Source organism: Dermacentor andersoni, chromosome 2 (genome assembly GCF_023375885.2).
Source record: "Dermacentor andersoni chromosome 2, qqDerAnde1_hic_scaffold, whole genome shotgun sequence".
NCBI lineage: Eukaryota > Metazoa > Arthropoda > Arachnida > Ixodida > Ixodidae > Dermacentor > Dermacentor andersoni.
Window position 1 is genome coordinate 91,703,392 of NC_092815.1, and position 13,210 is coordinate 91,716,601.

Genomic DNA, 13,210 nt, shown 5'->3' on the forward strand with positions numbered 1-13,210 from the left:
TGGGTCGACAAACTATTGCATTTGCACGTTTTATGTTAAAAAATTATTATATAAATAAAGAACGAAAAAATATAAGGAAGGATTAAAATTTCACTTGAGGTCGGTGAAAAGATTAACAGAAAATGTAAGTGCCATAACGTGTGACACAATACGTTGCACATGAAATGCAAGGCAAGAAAATAATGCAAAGATATTTTTTTTATATATAGCAACAGATTTTCTTAGTTTTTGTAAGCAAATATTCCACCATTTCTGAATTGTACAGTACATCGGCTTTCACAACTGTTCATCACAATCACTCAAGATAAGCCACAGCTACAAACATTTCAGAACCTATGGCCACACATTCACCCTACTGAGGTGATAATTATGCAACATTCTGAACCTTTCAATTTCTTTTTCATTCATATGCACTATCAAAATAAAAGTCAAATTTTATATAGACCAATACATCCTGGGAGATTGCAAAATTGCGTGCATGTGGTTTCAAAAAATAAATTTTAGGTAGAACCAAAAGTACATTACCAGACATGTCAGCCAAAATTAACTGGTGACAATGAAAAAAAGCCTTGCATCTGCCCAAATACTGTCCAAGCAACACAGGAAACATGCATAGGTTGCTTGAAAAGAAAGCTTCAGAGGTAAAGGGCCCCAAGCCACCCTGAGCTCAAAAATTAGTTACATAGTGGCCAAAGTGTATTAGTCTACTATTGACTTATAGCTGCAAGAATATTTTGAACTAGCACAGTGACAGCAAAGTTACAGGGTTTTAGTTACAGGGCAAAGTTACAGACTTCAGTCAACCAAGGGAACAGGCTCGCTTCAGGAAGGGATACTCTACAATGGATCACATCCATGTAATTAATCAGGTTATCGAGAAATCTGCAGAATAAGCCTCTCTATATGGCTTTCATTGATCACGAAAAGGCATTTTATTCAGTAGAGATACCAGCAGTCATAGAGGCATTACGTAATCAAGGAGTACAGAACGCTTACGTAAATACCCTGGAAAATATCTACAGAGATTCCACAGCCACCTTAATTCTACACAAGAAAAGTAGAAAGAGACCTACAAAGAAAGGGGTCAAACAAGGAGACACAATCTCTCCAATGCTATTCGCCGTGTCCTTGGAAGAAGTATTCAAGCTATTAACCCATTCGCTTCCGCCGCTTCATCGGCGTTCCGCGCGCTGCCATCCGCGACATTTTCTGAGCGCGCGGCGCGACCGATGTCGCTGCAAACAAACCGCGATAACTTGCGCTAGAAAAGTCATGGCGTAAAAAAAATGGTTTTATTTTGCTCTCAAAGCATGCACACATTTTCGGAATTAGAAATTCTTTCGCGTATGATACATCTTAAAACACTCTGGCATGTGAAGTGCGACGTTACATTTTTCACACTCCCAACGGCTTTCATTTCTCTTCCCCTGTGCTTTGCAGACCACACATCTTCGAGACGGATTTTCTTTCACAGCATTGGGGAGTATCTGGCGAGGAAAATGCGCCCATTCAGAAGCTTCTAGCCGCATCGGTGATGAAGCCACAGCTGGTTTCCCTCTGCGTTGATATCCTGGCAAAACAGTCTCTTCGACGATCTGTTCGACAAGGTCCAGCTTCCAATCCGCGTAGGACATTTTTTTCCCGGTTGCTTTTTGGAACAAGATATAGCTGTTGTAAACAGCCAAATCCATAACATAAAAAAAAATTTTTCTGTATCCTTTGGCGTATCTGCGCATTATAGGGAAGGACGCCAGCTGCTGATCATGACGGTCGACGCCTCCCATGCCTTTATTATAGTCAAGCACAACACGAGGTTTCCGGATCGGTTGACCATCTCTTGTTTTTTTGCACGAGTCAGTGAAGTCTGCAGCAGCGTGGACAGTGGAAAGCATTGTCACTGGTTTTTTGTCCTGCCATTTTGAAGCCATGATGCCATGGGAAAACACAGTAGAGCACTCACCCCGTTGCAAGTTCAATTTCTTGAAATCTTTCGGCATGTTTTTTCGGTGCAATCTCGCTGTACCAACAGCATTGGATCCTGAATCTTTGACACGTAGAAACAGGGACGGAGAACTATACCAATTGTCCACAAAAATGGTATGGCCATTTGGTAGGTACTCGCTTGCAAGTTCAATAACAACGGCCTCGCTGCACAACATTCCGGCCGTCGCAGGCGACTTGTCGCTCTTTCCGGTGTATATTGCAAATTTGAGGCAGTATCCACTGGTAGATTCGCAGATCTTATAAAATTTTATGCCGAAGCGTGCTCTCTTCGACGGGTTGAACTGCACAAAGCAGAGTCTGCCTCGAAACTTCATGAGACTCTCATCCACTGCCAACTGCTCTTCTGGATAGTAGGAACTGGAGAAAGATTCCAAGACATACTCTAACACTGAGCGCAGCTTCCACAGCCTATCCCCTTGTGCTTGGCCGCTACTGTCCGAGAAATGCAGGTATTTACAAAGGGCTTGATAACGCTGCCTTGGCATCAGGGACGGGAAGAACGGTGTGCTAATTACCGATCTGTGCGCCCAATATGACTGAATCGTGTTTTTCTTGACTTGGCCCATAAGCACACATACGGCGAAGAAAACCTTCATCTCACCTGGTGTTGTGGGAAACCAAGACCGATCGGGCGCTGAAGCCTGTTTCAGAACAGCAAATGCGTTCGTTTCATCAGCGATCATCTGCCAGAAGTCTTCGCCGATCAAGCAGTTGAACGACGTCAAAGCTGTCGGATTTGCAGAGAGGGCTAACTGAACAGTTCTCTTCATTCCTGAATTCCCACTGAACAAACACTTTTCCACTTTCTTGTCGCTGTCAGTCGGATTCCACTTCCAGTCTTCTAACTTCGGTGCTTTTGCAGGCGGTGCGCAATCCACATCTGATGAGTTTGACTCGGCGTCAGAGCCTACATCCTCGTCGGACGAGTCACTTTCAGAATCGCTGCTTTGCAGGTCATCTACAACTACAGTGTCGTCGCTGTCATCATCACTCGCAAATAAAACCGATTCAATCTCTGCCTGCGTGAGAGGCTTGCCTCGCCGCGTCGCCATGTTCGATTCAGAAACGCGGGCTTGGAGAATGCTTTTCTCCTTGTAAATATTTGAGAATCTTGCAGACAACTATCTCTACCTGGTGTAAAAAGTAGTAAACAAAAACCAGGAAACACTTTCATGTGGCGCCATCTCTTATTTATTGCGCTAACTAGCGGTTTTCAGTAGGACGGCGTTTCGCCGTCTTTTGCTACTTCGGCCCTTTCTCCACCGGACGGCGAATCGCCGTCTTTTGACGCGAATGGGTTAAACGGGGAAGGTTTAGGAGTAAGGATTGACGGCTAATACCTCAGCAACCTTCGGTTTGCCGATGACACTTATATTCAGCAACACTGGAGACAAGTTATAACAAATGATTGAGGACCTTAACAGAGAGTGTAAGAGTGGGGTTAATATGCAGTAGACAAAGATAATGATGAATATCCAGGCAAGGGAACAAGATTTCAAGATCACCAGTCAGCCTCTGGAGTCTGTGAAGGAGTATGTTTACCTAGGTCAATTAATCACAGGGAACCCCGATCATGAGAAGGAAATTCATAGAATGAAAATGCATTGGACCGCATATGGCAGACATTGTCAGCTCCTTACTGGAAGCTTACCAATATCACTGAAAAGGAAGGTGTACAATCAGTGCATTTTACCAATGCTGACATATAGGGCAGAAACTTGGAGACTGACAAGCTTGAGAACATGTTAAGGACCGCGCAAAGAGCGATGGAACGAAGATTGCTAGGCATAATGTTAAGAGACAGAAAGAAAGCGGTTTGGATCAGAGAGCAAACGAGTATAGACGTTATTCTAATTGACATCAAGAGAAAAAAATGGAGCTGGGCAGGTCATGTAATGCACAAGTTAAATAACCGGTGGCCCATTAGGATTACAGAATAGGTACCAAGAGAAGGGAAACGCAGTCGAGGATGGCAGAGGACTAGGTGGAATGATGAAACTAGGAAATTCAAAGAAAAACAAGAATTAACTTATGGGGTTTTACGTGCCAAAACCACTTTCTGATTATAAGGCATGCTGTAATGGAGGACTCGAAATTTTGACCACCTGGGGTTCTTTAACGTGCACCTAAATCTAAGCACACGGGTGTTTTCGCATTTTGCCCCCATCGAAATGCGGCCACCGTGGCCGGGATTCGATCCCATGACCTCGTGCTCAGCAGCCCAACACCATAACCACTGAGCAACCTCAGCGGGTCCAATTAGGAAATTCGCGGGTGCTAGTTGGAATTGGTTGGCGCAGGACAGGGGTAATTGGATATCACAGGAAGAGGCCTTCGTCCTGCAGTGGACATAAAACGGGCTGATGATGATGACGACGACAGGGTTTGATGAACGGAAATGCAGTCACCGCAGTTTCTCTTGCGCTCTGCTACTCTACCCACACACGCTCTCTCTCCTCGTCGCTGCATAGTCTCACCAACTCTACACAGTGCAGCCAAAGCTAGAGGTCGAATCCATGCGCCACAAGAAAGGCTTCCTTAATCACCCTCCGCGTGAAGGTCACTTAATGGAAGCTTCATTACAGGTTCAATGGTGCATAATGGGCGAGTCCCTGTCTATTCTTGGATCACAGCCGGCTCTTGCCATGTTGGCACGGTCATCCCTCAACAACCAACCAATCAACAACTTTTACCACTGATGACATCACCTGGAGCACTGTTGATATTATGACGCACGCAAGAGGCACCGGCTACACAATGCGCGCATTTGTTAAATTAAATTATGGGGCTTAACTTGTGGAAACCACTTTCCGATTATGAGGCATGCCATAGTGGAGGACACCGGAAATTTTGACCATCTGGGGTTCTTTAATGTGCACCTAAACCCTAAGTACACAGGTGTTCTTGCATTTCGCCCCCATCGAAATGCGGCCGCCATGACCGGAATTTGATCCCGCGATCTCATCCTCAGCAGCCCGACACGACAGCAACTGAGCAACCACAGCGGGTACACGCGCGCATTTGTTTGAAATGAGTAAACAATGACCCGACATTGTTTAGAGGCCCTTTAAAAGTGTGCCAAGCAACCTGTGCACTATCCAAACCAGATCAGAGCACTATCAATGATGAAAGTATGCTGCTCATTTTTCTCGTAACCCAGCCATGCCATAGTTCGGATTGAAAAGTTAAACGCAGCAGTGCATTAACCACATGTCTGCAGGAACTACTCATACAATTTGGGACAGCACATCATAGCTTGGCTGCGATTACAGCTACAAGAAAATTAGTAGTTATTTTCATCCACAAACATGCGCCTCCCCAATGTAATTGTATCTTCAACATTACCTGTCACATGCAATGCCACTAGTCAACTATAGTCGATGACAACCCAGAAATGCATAGCTAAAGATTACACTGTTGCCAAACTCGAAAAAGTGTGTGTAGGTGCTGCCAAAATTAAACTTTTTCTACAAGGAAGGAGACGAACGAAGAAGTTTCATCTTCGCAGTGCTTCAAAACATCAATTATCTTCGAATTAACCTCTATTTAGTTCTTGTTGTGTATAGATGGGCCAGCCAATTATGTTAGCTCATTTCCATGACACCGAGGCAGAGGGGAACTTCTTACGATATTCGCATCACCCAAGAACCATGTTACAGAGCACAGAAGCAGTGAGCAGCTTCAGTGTTTTTGTTGTCAGAGCTTATGCTGCTGTTCTACAACAATGCTGAAAGATGCATCTTAGTCACAGAATCCCTGCCAGACCTTGCAGTACCAGAAAAGTGCAAGATTGTGGTTGTTCGTGCAAGCCACACTTTGTGAATTTTGACGCTTAATGATAGACAATAACAGTGATCCAACATACTTAAATATTAGAAGTATTTATGTTAGCTAAAAAGAAAAAAAAAGCACTTAAGAGTGGTTTTAGAAACTGCTCTCCCAGATGGCTTTTCCCTTAATTTTGTTTTTGCTTCCACTTCATATCTGACCATGCCTAACATGTCACTAAAGAAATGAAAAAGACAATGCAAATGAACAAAACAGTGTTAATGTTCTAACATAATTTTGCATTATTATATGGTCTGATGATATGATTTGATTGTGGTGCCTTATGGCACAAGAGCCAGAAATGGCAAAAGAGCACTAAGCAAGTTGTTATGAGGTCGGCCCACTGCATATTTACTTACTAATGGGGAATACAAGCATTATGTATATGTAAGGATTATTTGCATAGATACAAATATGTGTATTCAAGCAAGCAGAGGATGTATATAATTTACCTTTGCTTAGGGTAATGCTAGTTGTCCGTGGTAATCTCTCCTGCCAATATTCCACTCATTTAATTTCAGACATCATCATCATCATCAGCCTGGCTACACCCACTGCAGGGCAAAGGCCTCTCCCATACTTATCCAACTACGCCGGTCATGTACTAATTGTGGCCATGCTGTCCCTGCGAACTTCTTAATCTCGTCTGCCCATCTAACTTTCTGTCGCCCCCTGCTACGCTTCCCTTGGAATACAGTCTGTAACCCTTAATGACCATCTGTTATCTTCCCTCATGTCCTGCCCATGCCCATTTCTTTTTCTTGATTTCAACTAAGATGTCATTAACTCGTGTTTGTTCCCTCAGCCAATCTGCTCTTATCCCTTAACGTTACACCCATCATTCTTCTTTCTATAGCTTGTTGCGTCGTCCTCAATTTAAGTAGAACCCTTTTCATAAGCCTCCAGATTTTTGCCCCGCACGTGAGTAGTGGCAAGACAAAGCTGTTATACACTTTTCTTTTCAGGGATAATGGCAACCTGCTGCTCATGATCTCAGAATGCCTGCCAAACGCACCCCAGCCCATTCTTATTCTTCTGATTATTTCAGTCTCATGATCCGGATCCGCGGTCACTACCTGCCCTAAGTAGATGTATTCCCTTACCACTTCCAGTGGTAAGGTATTTTCACATAACACTAATGCAAAATTATGTGCAATTTTAGTTTTTACATTGTTTAAAAAATTTCCTGAAATGACAAGAACCCATCTTTTATCTAGGAGAAAGTATGGCTATGTTGGCTAAGTAGCCACTGGTAATTCATGACCAAATGGTACTACATCATGCTACCAATGCGACAAATTCAGGGGCCTTCATTCAATCCTTTCACTACTGCCAATGTGTGTCACTGTTTACAACAATGCACTGAATGCATGCAGTGGAAGCTTATTTGGCACTCTTAAGATTGAACTTCTGTCTGTAATATTCATGAAAAGAAAAGGAGCAAAAAAAGAAGCTACAGTGTCTTTCTTGCATTCTCAGGGATGCCTGCTTGTCGATGACAGTATTGACAGTAACAGTACAGGCCAACAACAGATAATAATGGGGCATGGTAGCACACTGCTTGAACTATGTGTGTTTGCCCTCTGCCAGTTCAAATTCGTGTGCTGCGCTTTCACCACATCTCTGTGCAATGCGAGGAAAAGTTTATCCTCCAACAAAGGAATCTCTGCCAGCGCTCCTTATGGACAGGAACAAAGGCCAATTGAGTTCAGCACATTTTGCAGGGATTCTGTAAACATAGCTATACAGTGTTTTGCTTTCCAACAAATGTACACGGGCAGTATTCCCTTGTGTGTATATAAAAAAATTTTTAAATGTCACGAAAATTACTACTCTAGAAAAATTTGTTGAGAATTCAAAGTTAAGTGAACAAGAATGAACAAGTGCACACATGCAAGTATGGGTTCCACCTCTTAAACGAGTACTGGCATGACTATTTTTGTGTGACAGTCTTGTTATAATATAAATCTAAGCCTTTTAAAATAAGTTGGCAATCACCCAGGGCACCCTAAATAATTCTTTGTAATACTTGTTCTGACAAACCAGTTTTGTTTGTATAACAAGGAGGTGGCTGTGTGATGACATCACAACACAGTTGTTCCCCCCCTCACTGCAGCTGCTGCACAAGCACACCAGGAGAAACGCTCACTTTCTTTTTTAATGAGCAGCACCATCCTAGCTAGCCTTATTGCTACACAAAGTCTTGCAAATTTTATTTTGTGTCACAGTAGATGATGCCAGATCTGGCAGTTCGACACAACTTCAGGATGAAACTAAACATATATTAAAAATGTTGCATAATCTTCATACTTGCTATGTGCTTTCATGTGCAAGAATCATGTGGTATATTTTCTATATATTCAAAAATATGTGTCGGTGTGTGTTAAAAGAAATTGCCTTTCCATAAGAAGTTAGTTCTGCTTATGTTGATCTTCTCACGTCAACTAATTAACATGTAATGCTGTACATGCTCAAAAGCTGGATGGTGTCAATGTTAAACTAATTTGCCCTAGTTATCAGGACAAGCTTTTAAAGCTAATTAAATTTTCTCCATAACAAAAAACTATAAGAGGGGAAAACAATTGCCGACAATAAGCTTGCCTGAAGTAACCAAGTAAAACTAATATGTGCAAGACAGTCTAACGTGGTGGTGCTTAGCTTCCCTGCAGCAAAGAGCCTCGCCAACTCTTTAGTGCAGAAATGCATGGGAAGTCCCTCTATTACAAGCAGAGATGGCAAACACACTGCATAAATTGGATCAAATCCAATAACACATTGCAGCCAGGACTGCTGATACACCGGAACACTCACGTGGTTGTCTCGGCCTGCGGTGTTTGTAAGAAGCTCAACAATGTTCGTAATGCTTGGGTCCTCGGTATCGGAGAACCAGACTGGTGGCGTTGAGGGGTACGTCTCCTGCAATGTTTATGTTGCACACTGGTCAATGAAGAGGCTTGCCGAAAAACATCAGTGTATATATATATATATTTTTTTTTTCCACAACAATTCCGGTCGCTTATGCAGTGTTCCCGCGTCACAAATGTAGGCGTGAATGTCGCTTTAAACTACCTGCACTACGCTACGCATACGCCGACAATCACAGATCGCACATCGCGTTTCTTTTTTTTTCTTTTTTGTACGCCGTTGGTCAGAACCACACACGTCTGTCACGCTCATCGTATGTAACACGCAGGAACACAAGTGCGACCGCTCGAACAAAGGTCCACGCTGTCCAACGGCGATAGGAGCAGGAAACAAAGAAAACCCAAGCGAGTCAACACTCCTACTGCGACGTTCCACGAAAGTCGTCGTTCGGGGCGACGCTCCTCGCACGGAAGCGTCCAGGCATCGGCTGACAGGATTTTTTTTTTTTTTTCTTTCTTGGTCACTGCGCGCTCCTATTTTCAGATTTCATTTTCCACCTCGAAGCACCAGTTTACGGTGGAGAAAGGCTGATTCAACGGGGCAACGCAGTGCTTGCTAGTCCAACGACATAGTTCTCCTAAATATGGGATACGCCCGCAAGTTCGCGTCTCCAGTGGGCTGCTGTGTTGCGGGCGCCGTAGCCATGGTTCGCGTGAAGGCATAGGTTTCCCCGAACCGTGCTTAACGACTACAGCCCTGGGTGAATTGGACGCTTCACCTAGGCCTGTGTTTGCACAAGCGTGTTCGCTTGCGTCAGAAGCTGCTGCACGAGGCATTAGCGAAGCAGGGCTGCGAGACCAAAAGCGAGAGAGCGTTGTGGCGCGCCAGCCCACGATGGCAACAATACACCGATTTTCAGCGCACTCTGTATATCGAACATACACTTCTGTCTCCACAAAATATAAGCTGCTGATTATGCTTCGGAGTATACAATGACAATAACACCCTTCTTAAGAACGACGAAAGCGTCAAAGAGTGTGCACTGCTGGTCGTAGGATTTCGCTCGTAAACAATACTCTTGTTCAAGGTCTTGGCCTACTTAGAAAAAAAAAGCCACTCAGCTGTTGGCGAAAGTGGCCGGTTACGTCACAGAGAAACTTCTTAAATTACACGCAACAACCACAGAATACTCCGCTTTCAGTAGTACTCACTGTGATGTTGGCGTGTATTTCAATTTTCTTCCCATTGCGGCCGATAAATCTGCAAGTGAGTTCATCCACTGACGCAGCTACCACTTGGAATCGTTCGTGGTTCTTCGGGAACGATGCTTCCAATGCCCGGATATCTTGCTTGAGACTGTTTAGGCAGGCCATTTTATCACCTCAAGAACATGACAACGTCTGTAGCTGGATCGCGAATTTGAACACGGGAACTTTATGGGACTGACTTTTGACACATTCTACCCCTCACTGACACAATATGGCGGACACTAGTAAAAGAATATGCGCCTGCGCACAGCAGCGCACTGGCACACTCTCAAACCCAGTTTCCTCACTGACCGTGCAAAGAACGGTGTGAAACGCGATAGAGAGCCGCGGAGATGAGGGCGTGGGGGCCTAAGTAAACTTGGATTTTGTTTTGTAACTCATGTGGCCCTTTGTTCCGGCATTCCATCAGTTGTGCGTGCACTTTCGATTTCGCTCTTTTCATAGGACTCGCCTCGAGTTCTCATCACCGGTTTATGTGTTGTTGCTGCGTTCATTTGTGCCGATGCAAAGCTGACAAATTGCAGTTTCAGTTGCGAAAACAAGGATGGTTTGTGAAGGCGCTGGTTAGTGGGAGTATATTTATCAATTAGCGTTCTCAGTGTCATCGCTCACGAGTGCTGTCATCTTGAATGGCTAGCGAATGACAAGTTCTCTCACCATATTTGGGACTGTTTTTTCGTGTGAAAGAAAGTATGAAGATACTAAGGTGGTCTTGATTGCGATATCGAAGCAAAGGGCGAGTTGTGGCGTGAATACCAGGCAAATCTAGTATTTCGTGGCATAATCTCACTCAATATTTTCCCATAATGCAATAGATGTGTGCAGCAAATCTGTCTTGCATGTAAGTACTACAGTATGCCGGAGGCAACTATGCAAAGTAGATGCTGACTAAACTATGCAAGTTATGACGGTTGGTGTTGTTCGAAAGGTGCCATAATGCGAGCATAGTGCTAGTGTAAAAACAGCTGGCAAACTTCTTTATTTGCAACAAGGGCAGGAATGCCTGTCGTCAAATACCAGCTTTGTCTTATGGCGTCAATACTCCGCTAAAAGCGGATTAACAATCGTGCTTTAATGTATGAGGCGTCTCCACACTTTAAGTAGGCCAAGCAATTAAGGTAATTTTGTTCGCATAATGACAACTTGCAGTTGAATCACATGGTTGTGCTACATTTACATTCTGTCCCAATAATATCAAAAGTAAGTATTCTTCCTGTACAAATGTACCATTTACCTTAAACATTCGAATGCACACAGCATGATTTAATTAGAACTTAAAGCTGTAGTTATAACACGAAAGCACCTAGCAAGAACTGGTTTGCACAAGACCAAGCTTGGTCAAGCTCAAGGCCTTGATATATTGTATGGTGTCCCAAGATATCAGATGGCAGATATCTATACAATCAGCATGCACAGCATTAGCTTAAATATAAGGTGTCACACACACATAATTTGCCGAATAAAATAGATAAGCAAGCTGTTTACATGCACCTTTCTTTGAGACTGTCATAGCTGGTATGCAGTACATTTTCTTTTCAATAATTACATCATGTGAAGATACACAGACTTTGACCTGCCATGGTGATGTAGTGCTTAAGACATTGCACTACTAAGCCCAAGGGCACGGGATGAAATCCCAGCCGCATTTCAATGAGAGTGAAATGCAAGAACGCCAGTATACCATGCATTTCGGTGCACGTTACAGAACCCCAGGTGGCCAAAATCCATCTGGGGTCCCTCACTGTGGTATGCCTCATAATCAAATCATGGTTTTAGCATGTAAAACCCCTGACTTTAATTTTCTGTCATAAAGATTTTGTTTTATGAGCACTGACTGGGCAAATGTAATTGGCTAGCTTGTCGAAGCATTCTTCATTTGTTCCCAGAAACTGTCATTAATACATTGCCTTGAGAACAAACATCTGTTCTTAGCATTTCACACAATGGGGCAACTTGTAAATGGAGATTGCAGAAGCCTTTAACAACTCTGAATCTGACATGTGCTTATTAAGCAAGTTACACTATTTTCTTAAGCCAAGAATGGCTTTGGCTTGCAACATGAGCAGTTATAATTGACAGCAGAATTTGAGCCAACCTATACTTGCACTCCCTGTGCGAAAACATGCTTTCGTTTTCTTCTATCAAACAAGTGGAAATTAAATCTTACAAATTATTTACAATGTGTTTCATGCAAATTATACATGCACTTCTGTGCACATATATGAATTTGTTGCATTAGAAACATTCAGCAGTGAACTCTGCAAATTTACACTGCCCTTCATCTAGACTACTTCTGTCCATAGATGTGCCTGGATATTAACTTCACCACTTTTTCTTATTAACTCTTGCTAAGCACCAGTAAGCATTCATGAATGCAGAAGAACAAACACCGACAAGAGAATTGCACTGATGCTGGTTAACAATTTGGACACGAGAACCATCTGGAAATAGTGCGCAACGAGACGGCACAGTAAAAATGAAGACGAACACAGGCGCAAACTACCAACTGATTTTGTTGAAGCCCAACCCACAGGTATATGTATCCACAAGCTGTGCAGACACACCGTTACAAGGAGAAATGGAATTCATCAAACAGGAAGTGATTGAACCAGGCACAAAAGGAATTTCATTTCTGCATTGTACAGTGTAATCATAGTTTCGGTTACACAATCCTGACCTGCTTTTCTGGTAAAAAACTGCCTCTAATGTTTCACAAGTGGATTTTTTCTTGCTCTTGCCTAGAATTTTCATGCTACGGAAACGTCGTTCACAAGTGAGACGTCTACTGCAATGTTCAGCAAGATGTGTATTCTCCTTATTAGCTATATTTCTTGTGTGCCAGAGTCTGTCATTGATGCATGGCCCTGTCTGGCCGATGTAGACTTTTCCACAAGATAGGGGGATCTCATACACAACGTTGTTGGCACACTCGACAAGACGCTTTCCAAGACACCCACTTTTTTGTCTGCATAAGTGATGTGACGGCTCAGCTGAGCAAGCTTCTTGGGGGCTGAAAAAACCATTGGCATGTCAAACCGAGCAGCCACTTTTTTCAGCCAATGTGTCACCTTGCGCATGTACGGAACCATTTCCGGCCTCCGAGTGCCCACCAGGGTCTCTGCAGCATTCTTGCAAGCACACCGCTTCATTTTCTTGAGGAGCATTTCCACTACTGATACGACCCAGGGAAGCCAGCTGAAGAAAGCCTTCCCAATTGTAGATCAAAACTAGCTTGCACATTGTGA

The 13,210-nt window shown here is 43.4% G+C and overlaps 2 protein-coding genes across 2 annotated transcripts in view; both read right to left on the bottom strand.

Annotated features, from left to right (window-relative positions):
- The window catches only part of LOC126542041 (ubiquitin-conjugating enzyme E2 Q2), a 40,708-nt gene extending 30,499 nt beyond the window's left edge, over window positions 1-10,209 (bottom strand). The window contains exons 1-2 of the mRNA XM_050189013.3: window positions 9,909-10,209; window positions 8,644-8,748 (exon numbers count right to left, since the gene is read on the bottom strand). Of these exons, the coding sequence (XP_050044970.1) occupies window positions 8,644-8,748; window positions 9,909-10,070 (267 nt within the window). The 5' untranslated portion in view covers window positions 10,071-10,209. The remainder of the gene's footprint in view (window positions 1-8,643; window positions 8,749-9,908) is intronic.
- On the bottom strand, window positions 1,276-3,301 carry LOC126542034 (piggyBac transposable element-derived protein 4-like). Its single transcript, XM_050189004.2, has one exon. The coding sequence runs from the start codon at window positions 3,054-3,056 to the stop codon at window positions 1,329-1,331; it is 1,728 nt and encodes a 575-aa protein (XP_050044961.1). The 5' UTR covers window positions 3,057-3,301; the 3' UTR covers window positions 1,276-1,328.
- Window positions 10,210-13,210: the final 3,001 nt, after the last annotated feature.